The following is a 16,464-nucleotide window of genomic DNA, read 5'->3' on the forward strand; positions in this document are numbered from 1 at the left end:
TATCCTCATCTATAAAAATGAGCTGGAGAAGGAAATGGCAAAAACACTCCAGTGTCTTTTATTTTTTTGGTGAGGCAATTGGGGTTAAGTGACTTGCCTAGGGTCACACAGCTAGTAAGTGTTAAGTGTCTGAGGCCAGATTTGAACTCAGGTCCTCCTGATTTCAGGGCCAGTGCTCTATCCACTGCACCACCTAGCTGCCCCACACTCCAGTATCTTTGCAAAGAAAACCTCAAATGGGTTTGACAGAGTCAGACATGATTGAATAACAACCAAAACATTTATATAGTGCCTGCTGAGTACCAGGCACTGTGCAAAGCACTTGCCCTGGGAGGTAGGTACTTTATTCCCATTTTATAGATGAGGAAACTGAGACAAACAGATTTGTTCAGGGTCAAACAGCTGCTAAATGTCTGAAGCTATATATGAACTCAGGTCTTTTTGACCCGTGGCCCAGGGCTCCATCCACTGTACCACTTAACTGTACAGAAATCAAGTTGAAAGGAGTAGCCAGGGCAGACTGAGGGACTGATGTGAAGTCTCACTTGGGCAGCTTGAGGAGTGTGTGGGAGAGGTTGTTTCCTAAATTTTTATGTTGTTGGGGGGGGGGTATGAGTTTATCATGGAGTAGTCTCTCTCTCTCTCTCTCTCTCTCTCTCTCTCTCTCTCTCTCTCAAGCCCTAGTTTAGGTAGCTCCTGCCTTACTCTTTTTTCTTTTTTTGGTTTTGGTTTTGGTTTTGGTGAGGCATGAGGTTAAGTGACTTGCCCAGGGTCACACAGCTAGTAAATTGTCAAGTGTCTGAGGCCAGACTTGAACTCAGGTCCTCCTGACTCCAGGGCTAGTGCTCTATCCACTGTGCCACCTAGCTGCCCCAACTCCTGCCTTACTCTTGCCAGCTGCCTCCATGAAATCCGTTGTCTCCTGTGTGAGCTTTGATGCAACGCCGGGATTATGAGATTTTAGCTAGAGGTGGAAAAGATCCTGTAACCCTGCACCTCCCCACCCCAATCCCTCCAGCCTTATCCTCCCAGAAATTCCACTCTCTGGCTCTCCCTCCCTTCCCTCCCCAGGAGTCCCCTACTCTGGAGCTAGATCATTCTTTTTTCTTTTTTCTTTAAAAACTTTTTTATTATTTGTCAAACTGAAACATCACAACAGAAACAGTAGAATGGGTCTAGTGGGAAATATTTGTGTGTAATGGGTGGAAGGTGGGGGTAGTAGGCCTGTGTGAGAAAGAGAAAGAGAGTGGGGGGGGTTTCCTCTCCCGGAAGCATCTGGGGGAAGGGGAATTGGGAAAAGTAGGCTGGGATTTTTTCTCCTCAGACCCCTTCTTTTCCCTCTCCCCACTTTGGGCTTGGCATCTCAGGGGCACTTGCGCTCCACACACTGCTTCCCTCCCTCCTCATACTCCTGTTTGGAGATCCACATCTGCTGGAAGGTGCCCTGGGGAAGGGGGAATGCTTCAGAACTTGTAGGGAAAGGGAGATTTCTTCCCACTGAGTCCTATTCTCTAACCCCTGTCTTTTCCACCCTCTCAGAAATCCATCCCAGGACACCTCCTGCTCCATCACCTTTAGTTTAGTTTTTCCTTCTTCTGTCTTGGCCTCCTCCCTCACTCCCAGTGACTAGGCCCCTGTCCTCCCTCCCCCATAACATTCAAAGAAAGAACTATACCTCCTCCTTCCCCAGTCCAGTCTACCCATCTGTGCTCTGGATTCTCACTCAGTCCTTGCTCCCTTAATGCCCCTTTCCTTTTTCTGCATCTTTAGTCTGTCCCTCTTCACTGCCTCCTATTTCTTGACCCTCAAAAATGTTTAGATCTCTCTAGCCTAAAATACCCAAAACATATCCATCTACCTACCTACCTATCAATCTATCATCTTTCCTTAATTATATATTATATACATACATATATGTATATACAAATATACATATACATACACCCCCATATATATATGTATGTGTATATATATGTATGTATGTGTGTATATATATATATAAATAATGGTAGCCTCTATAGCTACTACCCCACTTCAATCTTCCCTTCACTGGCAAACTTCTAGGAAATAGCAGTCTTCATGACCCCTTCATGGCACCACCATCTTGAGTTCCTCCACCCTTGGCATGACAGCTTCTAGCAACATCCTTCTACTGCAACAAGCTTTCTCTAGGGTTACTAATAATTTCCTAAAGTCCAAGTCAAAACATTTTTGTTTCTTTCTAAACTCTGCCTCCTATAGTATTCTTAAAAAAGTAGACATTTGTTGGATGGGATTCAGGTGTTCATTCTGTGCAAGGCAATGTTTGAGGTACTATGGTGTTGTGTTCCCTCATACCTTGACCCTTTCCCCAAATCCTTCCTTGCTACCTTGTTCTCCTAGCCATTTTCTCCATTCTGAACCCTACCCTGTCCCACTCCTCCACTCTATCCCATTCGTCTTCCATTCTCCCCTTACCAGGGAGGCCAAAATGGAGCCCCCGATCCAGGGGCTGAACTTCCGTTCCATGGTGCTATTGCTCGCGATGAGTTTCAGTCGCATGCTCTGTAGGAAGAGAGGTCTGGGTTGGGGAAGGTAGGACCTCCAGGTCCTGGGGAGGGGCCTCAGGGCCTGGTGTGGGAAAGGGCCTGGAGCAGCTACATGGGAAGAAAGAAAGAAGTAGGGATCTCCATATAGATCATCCTACCTCCAAAGAGGGAGAATGCCTCATACCTACGAAGGAAGTTTGGCCTAGAGGAAGAGAAAGGGGATGCAGGTAAGGAGGCTTGGGTCCTGAAAATGGAGAGCCAGGATCCCTGGGGCCCAAAGGGGTCCCTACCGGGGGTGTTTTCTGGGAGAGTTCTCTGTTGAGTCGGTCAGTAAAACCTTGCAACAGTGTATTCCCTCCAGTGACAATGACACTGCCGTAGAGACCCTGTGTGGTATGAGATGAGGATGATCTGATATTGAAGAGGAGGCTCCTGCCTCAGCCCAATTCTCCTCTCTTTCTCTTCTTCCCACCTCCCACTCCCACTCCCACAGGCCCAGGGGCACCTTCACTCACCGGTCGAATGTCTATGTCACACATCCCAATGCTAGTAGTCACTACGTGACCAACGCCCAGCATGGTATTACCTGACAGACCCTGGGGGAAGACAAGACACCTGTTGTTATAGCTGTATGTCTACCTCATGAAGCATCTCCATCACCCTGAGGACCCCACTGCCCGACTCCCATTCCCCTCAAGATCCCAGGGTCCAGCCCCCCAGGCCAACTCCCCTCTGGCCCCAGTGTACTAGTCCAAGGCCCATTCCCCTCAGGGAATGTCCATCCCAGGACCTGCTCATTTCAGGGATCCAGACAAGTAGTCTCCCAATACACCCCCACCCCCACCCCAGGACTCTGGCCCCACCTTGACATTGGAGGGATCAAACAGCCCCTCAGGGATGCGGAGCCTCTCAGCCCCATAATCTGTGTTGTACCCATTAGGCATCTCATAGTGCACTGTGGGCATCTGTGCAGCCACCCTGCCCAGGGCATAGGGAAAAGTAAGGTTAGTACAGTAGCTGGCCAGAAAGAGGTATTCCTGGGGAAAACTAGTGGAAGTAAAAGGAAATCTGGGGCTGTTAGTGAAAGATGAGTATATGGGGGTGGCCCTAAAACTGTAAGTTCCTGCCTTCCTCTTGATCCTAGTTTCAAACCCTTCCTTCACCCTCCCCTCAGCCCTAGCCCTGGCCTTGTCTCAATCGTTTGTGTGTGTGTGTGTGTGTGTGTGTGTGTGTGTGTGTAGGGGGAGGTAGGGGTACACAGAGCCTGGAGTGCACATGTAAACACACACATCACTGGTTTTCCCACACCAGACTGTTGTTTTCCTCCTGAGAAATAGGTGTTCTCCCCTACTAGACTCCATGGGCCCCAGCCAACAGTCCCAGCCCTTACCCCTGGAGAGTTTCACTTACTGTTCATCATAGGGAGAATCAGAAACCTGCAGCACAGAAGCTTGGAAATCCTGGATCACCTCCTATCCTCCAGGGAGGGGTTGAGGAAGATAGGAATCCCTGAGGGCTCACCCCAACTTTCCCTTTCCCTTCCCCAGGGTTGGGAAGTACTATAGGGACTTGGGCAGCAGGGGAAGGAGGGACCAGGAAGGAAAGGGAAACCTGGAAAAGAATGTGGAAGGGAGCTCTGGGGGCAATAGCAGAGACAGGGCTACAAGTGGAAGTTTGGGTCAGGGTGGGGACAAGGCAGGGAAGAGCCCAATGGAAAGGAATGAGAGGACTTTGGAAGTTGTAGGGGGTGGGCAGGGAAATCAAGAGTCTCAGGTGCCTCACATTGCACATGTAATTGTGCCAGGACTTGGACACCTGGGGTAGCTTCTCCTTCTTCTTCCAGTTTGGGGGAGCTCCTTCCCGGACTGGCTCCTGTGGTGGGGTGGAAAGGGACAGACTGGTCATCTCACTTCACCCTACTTACAATAGTATCTTGGCTTTTTTTACCCTCATTAGGATGAGCTGGTTCTGAGTCTATATCATCATCCAGTCTATAAATTTTGCCAAGTGAAGTGAGGTGGGCACTAGAGATTTTGTTATCACCAGTCTACAGAAGAGGAAACTGGAGCTCAGAGTAAACAAATGAAGTGCCCATGGTCAAATAACCAGTAAATGGTGATGGTGGTGGTAGTGGTGGTGGCAGTGGTGGTGTGTGGGTGTATGTGTGTGTGTAGTCCTACTCTTGTACTTTTTCCATTGCCAATGTCAAACTGAAGAGTCCACAATTGCCTCAGGAGTTTTAAGGGAGGAGCAGGGAAAAGGGACTCAGAAAGTCAGCCCTTGCCTTCCACCTCCCCTCAAAATTCCCCCCTGAAAACCTTAAAAACTCCTAACAATTCCAGCTTTCTGTGAGTGGACAAAAAAGATGGATTGCATCTCATCCTCCCTCCAGATAGAGTCAAAAAAGTGTGAAAGCACTCCTATCATCTAGTAGGCAAGAGGGTAGCAAACAGGAAACAAAAACTGGAGAAATTCACAGGGAGGGAAAAAGAATGGGACTAATTGTGTCTCCTTAATAATGGACTCGAAGTCAGACTTAGGTTCTTGTCCAGACTTGTCTACCAGCTCTCTGAGCAGCTCTGCAAAAGTGGCTTCCCTTTTCTGGGGGTCATTCTGGATCCCATATATAGGGTGAGGAGAGGTGTGATCATGTGATTTCTAAGGTGTGATTCTGTGCTTGTGTCTAAAATTCCATTATTAGAGTCTATTAGAATTAGATGTCTCTGGGATAAACTGCTAACGCCTTGATTTTGTTGTTGTTCAGTCTTGTCTGACTCTTTGTGCCCCCATATGGGGTTTTCTTGGCAAAGATACTAGAGTGTTTTCCCATTTCATTCTCCAGCTCATTTTACATATGAGGAAACTGAGGCAAATAGGGTGAAGTGACTTATCCAGGGTCATACAGCTAGTGTCTGAGACCAGATGAATTTTCCTGACTCCAGACCTGGCATTTTATCCACTGGGTCACTTAGCTGCACCTAATCCCTATTAAGGATTAGTTAATTGAAAGTCAGCTGGAGGGGGCAGCTAGGTGGCACAGTGGATAAAACACCGGCCCTGGATTCAGGAGGACCTGAGTTCAAATCCGGCTTCAGACACTTGACACTTACTAGCTGTGTGACCCTGGGCAAGTCACTTAACCCTCATTGCCCTTCAAAAAAAAAAAAGAAAAGAAAAGAAAAAAGAAAGTCAGCTGGAAACCAAGACTCTGAAGGAAAGGAATGGTACATAGGAAAGGAACTAAAGGGTTAAGGGAGGAAAAATCCTGGGAATCGACAGAACTGAGTTCTAGTCTCATATCTGCCATTATTTGGATGACAATGAGCAAAGACACTTCATTCAGGGCCTCAGTTTCCCCCATCTTTAAAATGAAAGGGTTGGATTAAGACAGTCTCTATGGTTCTGATGTTCCATGGTTTTATAATTTCCCCTATAGAGTATAAATTCCTTAAGGTCAGGAGCTGTTTTCTGTCAATAGTCAAGTAAGTAGGTACTTAAGAAATGTGTTTTGATTGATGGATAGATTCTATAATTCCATGATTTTGATGACATGATGGTTCTCTGGTTCTCTGATGACTGGATGGTTCCTTTGCTCCTGAGGGGTTCTTACCTTTGCTGCAATCATGTACGGCGGAATGATGTCGATGGCCATTTCCTGAAACAGCTCTCGGCACTGCATAGAGATGAAGTCCCCAGCCAAGGGTGACTTCACGATGCCTAATGAGCAAGGTAGGGATTGGGGTCTCAAACCTCAGGGATCTGGCCATGGGATTCCCTAAAACCCCAACATCACACAACTTAGCCCCTGATCCCTCCCCGCTGAGGTCCTACCTTGCTGCAGGACATAGCCATCATGCACAGGGATGGCTGTGGTGTGGGTGGCCCCACTGTCCAGCACCAGGCCTGTTGAGCGCCCATTTGCAAAGCTGGCCCAGTTGGAATAAGTCAAAGAGACAATAACAAAGTGAAGATGGTGCTGGGAAGAACCACCCCTCTGACCCCCCCCACTGGTCAATTTACAACACTCCTAGGCCTATCCCCTGACCCCTCCTTTCCAGGTCTCAGACTTTCCTTTGAGGTTCAAATTTCACCTCCTCCAGAAAGTCTTCCCTGAATCCCCCCAGTCTACTGAGGTCTCCCTCCTCTAGGACCTTAGAGTATTTATTGATTGTACCATTCATTGAGTTCTGATTACCCCCCATTACTATTTTGCTTTTCATGTGTATTGTCTCCTCAAGTAGCTTTTAAGTTCCCTGAATGGAGGAATTTTGTCTCCTACTTCTCTGTATAGTTATTTCAATATTTTTAAGGTCTGTAATTTTCACCCACACAGATAACAACTGCTTTCTTCCTTAGGACGTGGATTTTTTTCTTTTTTTTTTTTTTTTGGTGAGGCAATTGGGGTTAAGTGACTTGCCCAGGGTCACACAGCTAGTAAGTGTTAAGTGTCTGAGGCTGGATTTGAACTCAGATCCTCCTGAATCCAGGGCCGGTGCTCTTTCCACTGTGCCACCTAGCTGCTCCAGGAGGTGGCTTTTGATAGATGTTGTGGCCAAATAATTCATTATTCTACAATCAACTGGATGATAAGCCTCTCAGAACTTAGACTGGTTCCTAGACTTTTGTTGACTCATGAACAACTCTGTGATCCTGTGAACTATGGCATGCCAATATTGTCCATGAGGTTTTCTTGGCAAAGATAAAGGTATGGTTTGCCTTCTCCAGTAGATTCAGGCAAACAGAGATTGAGTGACTTGCCCAGGGTCACACAGCTAGTAAGGCTGAATTTGAATTCAGCTACTTACCTTCCTATACCTCCCTAGACTATATGCGGTTAATTGCTAGTGTTAATCAGGCCTATCCATGAACTTCTCTGGGTATTATTTGCTAATATATACATTGATAGATTTTTTTCAAGACACACCTCTTCCCACACTTGTCTACCATTACTTTGTCCAGGTCACTCTTTGCCTTGCTGTCCCTTCCTATTTCCACCTCCCCCTTCTTTGAGTATCATCCTATTCTGTGTTGGGGAATAACCCCCATGCGTGAGTTATTGTGAGAAGGGAATTTCTCCTTCTCTTTGTCCTGATATTCTGCTGTCCTTGGTCATCTCAGCTGTTTGGGCCCTTTAAGCTGGCTGTTCCTCTGAGGAAAGTCAGGAGAGTAGGCTTAGGAAAAAATGCCAATGCTCAGTCCTCCATTGTGGGTTGGAGTTTAGCTCCTTAACCTTTGAGAGCATTCAGTCCAGGGAATCAAGCCCAGACTCAACTTGCTTCAGCAACCAACTACCTTCCTCACATGGTGCTCCCACTGTGCCCCCATGACTCCCCTTTTTCTGGCCAGCCCAGGGGATACGCGGTGAGCACTGCTGTCTTGCACAGGAAGAAGGCAGGAATGTTGTACTGTTCAAACATTAGCTCTGTGAGTTTTTCCCTTTTGGCTCGAGTGTTCCACTATGGGAGGGAGGGAAGAGAGGATAAAGAAGAATAAGGTTGGAAAAAAATACACTAACACGCACACACATAGTTATGCATTACATGCACATATATATATATACCCAATGTACATGTTCATAAACACTCCCACTTAGAGTGGGAGGCAGCGAGGCCAGGGATCAGGCCAACTAACATAATGCAAAATGATCTTTACCATAATACCTCCTCCCTATCCCCAGTGAATGAGTCCTATCCCCATTCATAGAAATATGGGAGAGAGGTATATGAATATGAAAATGAGGAACACTTGTGGAGAGGGTAGGTGGAGAAATGATGATTGGAGGAAAAGGGGAGATGGAGTTCAGTTTTGATGAAGATTTTGACGGGGAGAAATATGGGGTGGCTAATTGGAATCCCCGGGTTGGGGCCAAATGTAGAAACAAGGGTGATAGATGAAGGATTCTGGGGTAGGCTGGTTAAGATGGAGGACAGACTCCAGAGGCAAGGAGACCCAGAACTGGGAGTACGTACCGGGGCCTCAGACATGAGTACAGGGTGCAGATTTGGCTCCGATTTGACATGTTTGCTGTAAGTGTGATCCAGAATGGCCCGGAAACACTCCCAGTCCTCAACTGGGCACCGGGAGGGGAGGAGGAGACAGAGGCATGGGAGAGGAGGGATGGTGAGAGAGGAAAAGACAGCCAGATATATGGGGAAGGGAGACCAACAGAAGAGGGAAACAGGATGATATTGAGGAGAAAGGAAAGTCAAGAAGAGAGAGACAGAGGGAGATTCAGAGAGAGAGTGGGGAAAGGGATAGAGAAAAAAGAAAGATACATAGAGAAATACAGAGAAAAAGAGTGAGAGACGGGGAAAAAGTAAATGAAATGAAGAAAATAGAAACAGACAAATGTGTGGTCAGGGTGTTTGTGTGAGAAGAGACAAAGACAGAGATGTAGGTAGGAGAGGTGGGTAGAGGAAGGAAGAGAAAAATGGGGTGGGGGTAGGCCTGAGTAGAAAAGCCAGACCCCTTTCCCTACTCTAGGGACCTGGGAAGTATGGTTGAAGCTGGGGGAGGAGGGGCAGAGAGGAAATAAGGAAAACTGGATAGCCCTGGGACGTGGTGAGGGGAAGTCCTGATCAGCTTTGGAACAGCTGGCTATATGTCTGGGGTGGGGGTTGGTCAGGGGCATACTGTGGTTATGGTGAATGGGACAGGGTCAAGGGCTGCAGCAGTAGTGTCCCCAGGACTTGAGATTGGGGTCTCCCTTACTCATGCCATTCTTGAGGGGTGACATGACCTCAGCCCCATCCCGTGGCACATGCAGGGCATTGGTGTCGATGTGGAATGTTTTCCCCTTCTTCTCCTTCTCTCCATCCAGCTCTAGCCCACCCCCCTCCTCCAAGGTCAGCAACCCTACTGTAGTGGGGAAGTCAGCCTGGGGGGAGGAAGGGAGAGCAGGTTACAGTCACCTTTTCTTTTCTCCACTTACCCTATATCCCTGAACACCCCCTTCTCAATTGCCACATGCCTTTGTTCTTACCAAATCCATCCCCTTCCCTGGGCTCACATCACCATTTTATTGACCCCATATTAGGACTTTCCCAAACTATCAGGAGCTTTCCCGTAACTCTTAGAAGATGTTTACTATGAAGGAAGGGGGTGGGGTTCTGGGGACCAAGAGGGAGAGAAGTAGGACTGATGTGGACTTTAGGTTGGTTGGGATGGGGGTGGGGAGCTGGAAGGCTCACCTTAGGGCAGTCCTCCCCAGCATACCCTGCTCGAACTGAGAAGGAACCTATGTCAAAAACCAGCGCTCCAACTTCATCTGTGTGTGTGTTGGGGGGGGGGAGGAGATTGCAGGTCAGAGCAGAGGGGCTCTCCCCACTCCCAACCCCCACCTCAGAAAGCCCAGGGAGAAATGGAATCAGGGAAAGGGGACTCTCCTCCCTCCCCCAAACTCCACCTAAGGGAGGCCAAAGAGACATGAGGTCAGAGGGGAAGGAGGAATCTCCTCCACAAACCACAACTCAGATGGGCATTTTGGGCATGGGTTGTGGAATGCAGGACAAGGAGGGGGGGTGATTGTACGTGTAGGGGGTGGGAGCTCCTAGCATCCACAAGATCTGAGGTTTTGGGTTCGGGTGAGGGACTGCCTGGGAGAAGGGTACAAGAGGTAGTCAAAGACCAGCGGGCAGCAGGAGCGCTGAGGGCCCTAAGGAAGGTGAGGAATGCTCTACCAATGCTGGCCACGGGACACTTGCCCTGCAGGTATGAACCAGCTAGAGCTACCAGGAATTGAGGGCTGGGGCTGCAGGGACTGGGCATACCAGGGTTAGGGGTGCGGTGTGAAACGACCTGGCTTGAAAGCCGGGGTCTCGGGGCTTGCTCACCTCCCCCATAGACACCTCCGCTCATGGTGGCTGCTTCCACTCTGGCTCCAGTTCCTGCGGCGGTTCCAGGCCGTGGACACAAGCAGCAGCGGCAGGATCAGCACCAGATAGCCGGACAGCTCCAGGGACCCGGGAGGTGGGGAGAGGGTGCTTAAGGACCGGCCAATCAGAATACCGGATCCCCCACCCCCACACACGCTTCCAATTGGTGGGGAGCGCAGACAATAACCCAGGCCGGCGCCTCCGTCTTAAAGGGCCAAATGCCCCCCAGGAATTTCTGGCGGGGAGCGGAAGGGGGAGGGTGGAGACGCGAACAACTATAAAAAAGGGAGAGGGAGATAGGAAAACCCCTCCATCAGGCCCTGGAGGAGAGAGTGGCGTGTGTAGTCTTTGTCCTAAGCCAGATCTCCTGGAAGGCTCTTACTGATTTAAATTGGATTGTCTAAAGTCTAACTAACCAAAGTGGTGCTAACACAAGCTCAAGAGAAAACTGAAGGCCAAAGGGTGAAGGAGAAGGGAGAAATGAAGGGAGAGAAGGAAAGAAACAATTGAAGGATGGAAGAATCCTTTCCTTCCCTATAGCTAACCTTTAACTTGGTGACTAAACATTTTTTTGTGTCATAAAACCCTAGGGCAGTGTGGTGAACTTCATCTCAGAATGATGTTTTTAAACGCATAAAACACATAGAATTACAAAGGAAACCAATTATATTAAAATTTTATACATATACATATATATACATATGTGTATATATTGTGTATGTGAGCACACACACACACACACACACACACACACACAAATTCAGAGGCCAAGAAGTCCTTGTTCAGGAAATGATTTATAAAGTGAAAATCAAGTGGATAGTTCAAGTGATCGATCCTAGTGGCTCCCTACTCTCTACTCCTCAAAGCACACTGAATTTGGTGTGGAAGCTGGAGCACTGGAGGTGGTGTTTCAATAAAAAAATCTGTTTTGTTTTTTTTTTTTGTGGGGTAATGAGGGTTAAGTGACTTGCCCAGGGTCACACAGCTAGTAAGTGTCAAATGTCTGAGGCCACATTTGAACTCAGGTACTGCTGACTCCAGGGCTGGTGCTCTATCCACTGCGCCTCCTAGCTGCCCCCTCAATAAAAAATCTGTAGGGGGAAAAAAAAGATTTTGGGGAGATATGTCTTTAAATATTTGAAGGTTTGTCATGTCCAGTAAGGATTAGACATATTCTTGTACTCATAGGCTCAATATAGATCTAGAGCTAAAAGTGACCTTAAAAGTCATTGAGTCTGGGGCAGCTAGGTGGCGCAGTGGATAAAGCATCGGCCCTGGATTCAGGAGTACCTGAATTCAAATCTGGCCTCGGACGCTTGACACTTACTAGCTGTGTGACCCTGGGCAAGTCACTTAAACCCCATTGCCCCGCAAAAAAAAAAAAAAAAAAAGTCATTGAGTCCAACCATTTTATTTTGAAGATATTGAAAGTTCAGTGACTTGCACTGTGTGACAAAGTTGTTAAGTGAGGTGGGATTCCACTGTAGGTCTTCCTGACTCCAACTCCACTGCTCTCTTTTCTAATCTATGGGAGTAATGGCAAGGGGGGAGCAGGGAGAGAAGAAAAAGACAGACACAGACACAGATGCATATCTTGGTTAAATATGACACCAGTTTCAATAGCTCCTTTTTGGTCGGGCAATGAGGGTTAAGTGACTTGCCCAGGGTCACACAGCTAGTAAGTGTCAAGTGTCTGAGTCAGGATTTGAACTCAGGTCCTCCTGAATCCAGGACTGGTACATTATCCACTGTGCCATCTAGCTGCCCCCTTCAATAGCTCCTTTAATAGAAACTGCAATACTGTTACTGGATTAAAAGGCAATGGAATCTTGGGAGTGGCAGTTGAATGAAGAATATTTTAGGAGGTTTGGAGCTTAACTGTCCTGGAGAAGCTCTTAACTGTGATGGGTGAAGAAATGACAAAAGAAAATTTCTTGAGAGAATGGAGTGTAATCCTTATAAAAAAACCGGAGAGTTCTTGAGAATATTTTAATTGGTCACTAGGTGGCGCTGGGTCTGCAGTCAAGAAGACCTGAGTTCAAATCCAATCTCAGACATTTACTGTGACCCTGGGGAAATCATTTAACCTCTATTTGCCTCAGTTTCAACACCTATGAAATGAGGATAACTTTTCCTTGAAGAGTTGGTTGTGAGGATCAAATGAGACACTATTTATAAAGAGCTTAGTGGAAGTGGACTTGGCACATACTAGACAATGCTTGTTTCCTTCCTTTCTTCCTAATCTGGTTCCAGAAAGAGTTGCAAATTGGTTCTATCTTGCTAAAATTGAGAAGCAGCTGTAGAGATCCTTAAAGGTAAATTTGAATGTGATTTTTTTTGGGTGAGGCAATTGGGGTTAAGTGACTTACCCAGGGTCACACAGCCAGTAAGTGTTAAGTGTCTGAGGCCGGATTTGAACTCAGGTCCTCTTGACTCCAGGGCTGGTGCTCTATCCACTGTGCCATTTAGCTGCCCCGAATGTGAATTTTTTGGCAGCAGATAATTTAAATATTTATGTCTTTGTTTTACTGTTTTGTACTGTTAAAGTCTAGGAGGGGAGGTTAATGGGCAACAAGTATGGGAAAATGGGTTTCTCCAGTTCAAAAAGGAAAAAAAACCCCTCTTAACAATTAGAGCTCCTAATTACTAGAGTTCATCAAACAAAGACTGCATTACCATTTGTTGAATATGATATAGAGGGAATTTCTGTTTAGGATAAGGATTGATTAATTTACCTCTAAAAGACTGAGATTCTAGAATGAGTATGCAGTCAGTAAAGAATTACGTGTGTATACTGAATTTGTTATTGGTCCTTGGGGATTTTTTTAAGGGGATAGGTGGCAAAAGAAGGAAAGACAAAATGGGATTACACCAGATATTCTCTAAAGTCCCAGCTGATGTATTATTGGCTCTGGGTACTTTTCTGTTTTAAAATATATGCTCCTTGTGAAAAAGGGATTATTTCATCCTTTTTATTTATATTCATTTATTTAGCTAGCTAAATTTATTTTAAATAATTTAAATAAATTTATTTATAGCATCTTGCTCAGAACCTGGTACATTGTAAGGATAGAGGCTGGACCAATGGTTTTATTAGCACAGAGCTCCAGGGTGAGGGGATTTCTTCCTTCAATGTACCTTCTTTGCAATTTAGTTTTGGAGAGTTGCTTAGAGCAGTGGTGTCAAATTCAAAATAGAAATGATATGAAAGGATCCTTGCAGGCTGCTTACTGACTATTGTATGTTTATTTTATTTATCTATCAATTTATTAATTTACCTGCCCATCTATTTATTTATCCACTCATTCATTCATTTTTATTATGTTTTTAATTATTTTGATAAATATTTCCCAATTACCTTTAATCTGGTTTGGGCCCAGTCCTGAGTTGCAGAGCCACATGTGGCTGTTAAACCCCAAATTTGATACTTCTGGCCTAGAGCTAGTTAAGAGAAGGAACTTGCCCAGGGTCACAGAGCTAGTATGTTAAAAGGCAAAACTTGAACCCAGGTCTTCCTGATTTCAAGGCTAGCTCCTCCACTATGCCACACTGTACACAGTAGGCACTTAATAAATGCTTGTTGATTTTGTTTCCTAAGCCGCAGTGAAAGCATTTTTATATATGTAACTGGCAGGACTTGTCTATGAGGAGGAATTATGTAGAATTTCTTCATCCAATATTTATTCCACAAGCATTTCTTAAATACTTAAATTCCTAAATACTATTCTGTGCCAGGCACTGCTGGTAATACCAAGATAAAAGAATGAAACTATCTCCTGGTCCTCAAGTTTATATTCTATTGGGAGAAAATAACATGTTTATATTCTATGGGAAAAAATAATAAAAAATACATGTCTGAGGCTTGTTTGTTTGAGGTTCATGGATTTACTCAATCAAGCCACTCCTCCCCATAATAAGGTATCTCATATTAATGAAGTGAGAATAATTTTCAGTTAATCAAAGGTCCTTGAACAGTAGGTGTTCAAAGAGTCTGAGGAAACCTCAGGGTTTCATGAGGGTGATTTACAAATTATCAGTCCAACTGACAACATTCCAGAGACTGGAGCAAGTGTGACTTCCAATTATACTTCCTAATAATAAACTGCTTGTACAAATGGTTTCCAATCTGTTTTGTTTGGTTTGGTGGGGAAATGAGGGTTAGGTGACTTGCCTAGGGTCACACAGCTAGTAAGTATCAAGTGTCTGAGGCTGGATTTGAACTCAGGTCCTCCTGAATCCAGGGCCGGTGCTTTATCTACCACGCCACCTAGCTGCCCCTCCAATCCCCCTTTTCTGAATGGAAGGACTTTAAAAATTATGGAGAATCAAGAGGATTTTGGTCTTCCCATTTTCCTATCATCCATCATCCATCATCATCATCACCATCATCACCACCATCATCCAAGTCAAGCCAAGGATAGACTGGACAAAGATTCACTTTGCTAAGAAGGAACTTGTTGAGCACCACATAAAAGGGCTGCAAGTTACTCCCTTGCCACTCAAGCCCACTTTGTTGTGGTGTCTCCCACCAGTATATATTTGTCATTGGAGAGAAAGGATGCTTTGTACCAACTGTACTTATTGTACCCACCTTACTGAATATCCTTTCTCAAAACAATCACACAATCATGATGAGAACACACCAGAATGAGGCCTGGCACCAAAAGCATTAAAGGTGTTCTCCAACCTAGAGCCATGTGGGGATTTAGGAACCATTCTCTGAGGACAAGAGAATACAGGGCACCTTTGGTGAGGGAGGGGAGGTATTGCACATACCAAGGACTTTCCCAGTGGTGCTAGTGAGGAGAGCGGGAGTGTGATAGGGGATCAGGAAAGGCTATCTAAGGAAAGGTCCTTGAAGTGAGCTTTAAAGAAAGCTAGAATTCTCAAAGGCAGAAGTGAAGAGAAAAAACATTCTAGGCAAGTGAGATTATAGGCAGATAGGGGATGAGGAGAAAGAATATCACGTATTGGGAAGAGCAGGCAGTCAGTTTGTCTAGAAGGTAAGAGTATGTGAAAGGGAGTAATATATTCAATAAGCCTGGAAAGGCAGGCTGGAACCAGAATGTAAAGGGCTTCAAAAGTCAAAGAAGTCTGTATCTGACTCAAAGGGGAGTGGCATAGTGAGACCTGTGCTTTAGAATATCAACTTGACAGCTTGGTGGAAGATAGAAGCAAGGAGAATACTTCCCTCACAACAAAATGCTACCAACTGATACCCCCACCCTCAAAATCAGACATCTTGATTACTGGGGACATATCCTAATTCTGAGGACTCTACTCTCCACCAAAGATAGAGCTGTCTTCTCCTGGTGGAAGACTGGGGAAAGTGGGCAGAAAGGACTCTTGGACTCTTCAATAAGAAGGGAGGAAGGAGACAGGATACATGATTAGAGGTTAATAGGTGATTAGTTGAGACTTTTACCCACAATCCCCACATATTCTCCTTGATGCCAATACCTGTTTTTTTCATTCTTCAAAGATATCTACCTGTGGTTTCCATGATGACCAGTGCAAAGCCTAGATGTCCTTAAAGACTTGAGTTCAAGTCCTATGCTGAGTGACTGAACAAATAACCTTTTCAGTGATGCAGATAAAATCTTCAGCACTATAAATTAAGGGGAGATGCTGATCTATAATGGTGGCAGGCGTTTCCATTCCCAAAATTCCCTGAATGTAATAGATATGAACCAAATATATGACACAGTAATAATAATGATGATGATAGAACATCTCCCCCATATACACAGTACCTATGGGAAAAGTAGTCACAAAATGAAGAGTACAATGATAGTGAGGCACACATGTAGGGCACTTATGAGCAAGGTAGCTCACGAAACCTGAGTCCTTTCTCTCTGGTGGATCTTCACAAAGCTTCATATTCTTACTATCTAGTTCACAGAGTTGTGAAGATCAAATAAGATAACAAGCCTTTTGTAAACTATAAGATGTTAGACAAACATAATATCCCCTGAAGTTTAACAGGCTCTGCTTATGTAAATCATTAGAGTTAAAGGGGCTGTAGCGATAAAGTAACAAAACCCTTTATTTACCAAGTGCTT

At 45.6% G+C, this 16,464-nt stretch overlaps 1 protein-coding gene across 3 annotated transcripts; it reads right to left on the reverse strand.

Moving 5' to 3' along the window:
• Positions 1 to 1,116: 1,116 nt before the first annotated feature.
• ACTL6B (actin like 6B) lies at positions 1,117 to 10,541 on the reverse strand. 3 transcript variants are annotated; one of them, XM_043964772.1, is made up of 14 exons: positions 10,361 to 10,539; positions 9,719 to 9,795; positions 9,240 to 9,405; positions 8,498 to 8,598; positions 7,887 to 7,984; positions 6,360 to 6,454; positions 6,139 to 6,245; positions 4,311 to 4,400; positions 3,939 to 4,000; positions 3,392 to 3,506; positions 3,044 to 3,124; positions 2,819 to 2,914; positions 2,458 to 2,544; positions 1,117 to 1,444 (listed from the first exon to the last, which is right to left on the reverse strand). In XM_043964772.1, the coding sequence occupies exons 1-14, from the start codon at positions 10,383 to 10,385 to the stop codon at positions 1,364 to 1,366; spliced, it is 1,281 nt and encodes a 426-aa protein (XP_043820707.1). In that variant the 5' UTR covers positions 10,386 to 10,539; the 3' UTR covers positions 1,117 to 1,363. The 3 variants fall into 3 exon arrangements, with proteins under 3 accessions (XP_043820707.1, XP_043820708.1, XP_043820709.1); XM_043964773.1 differs by lacking the exon at positions 9,719 to 9,795 and having other exon boundaries at positions 10,361 to 10,531; XM_043964774.1 differs by lacking the exons at positions 9,240 to 9,405; positions 9,719 to 9,795 and having other exon boundaries at positions 10,361 to 10,541.
• Between the last annotated feature and the right edge of the window lie 5,923 nt (positions 10,542 to 16,464).

Source organism: Dromiciops gliroides, chromosome 4, assembly GCF_019393635.1.
Source record: "Dromiciops gliroides isolate mDroGli1 chromosome 4, mDroGli1.pri, whole genome shotgun sequence".
Classification (NCBI taxonomy): Eukaryota; Metazoa; Chordata; class Mammalia; order Microbiotheria; family Microbiotheriidae; genus Dromiciops; species Dromiciops gliroides.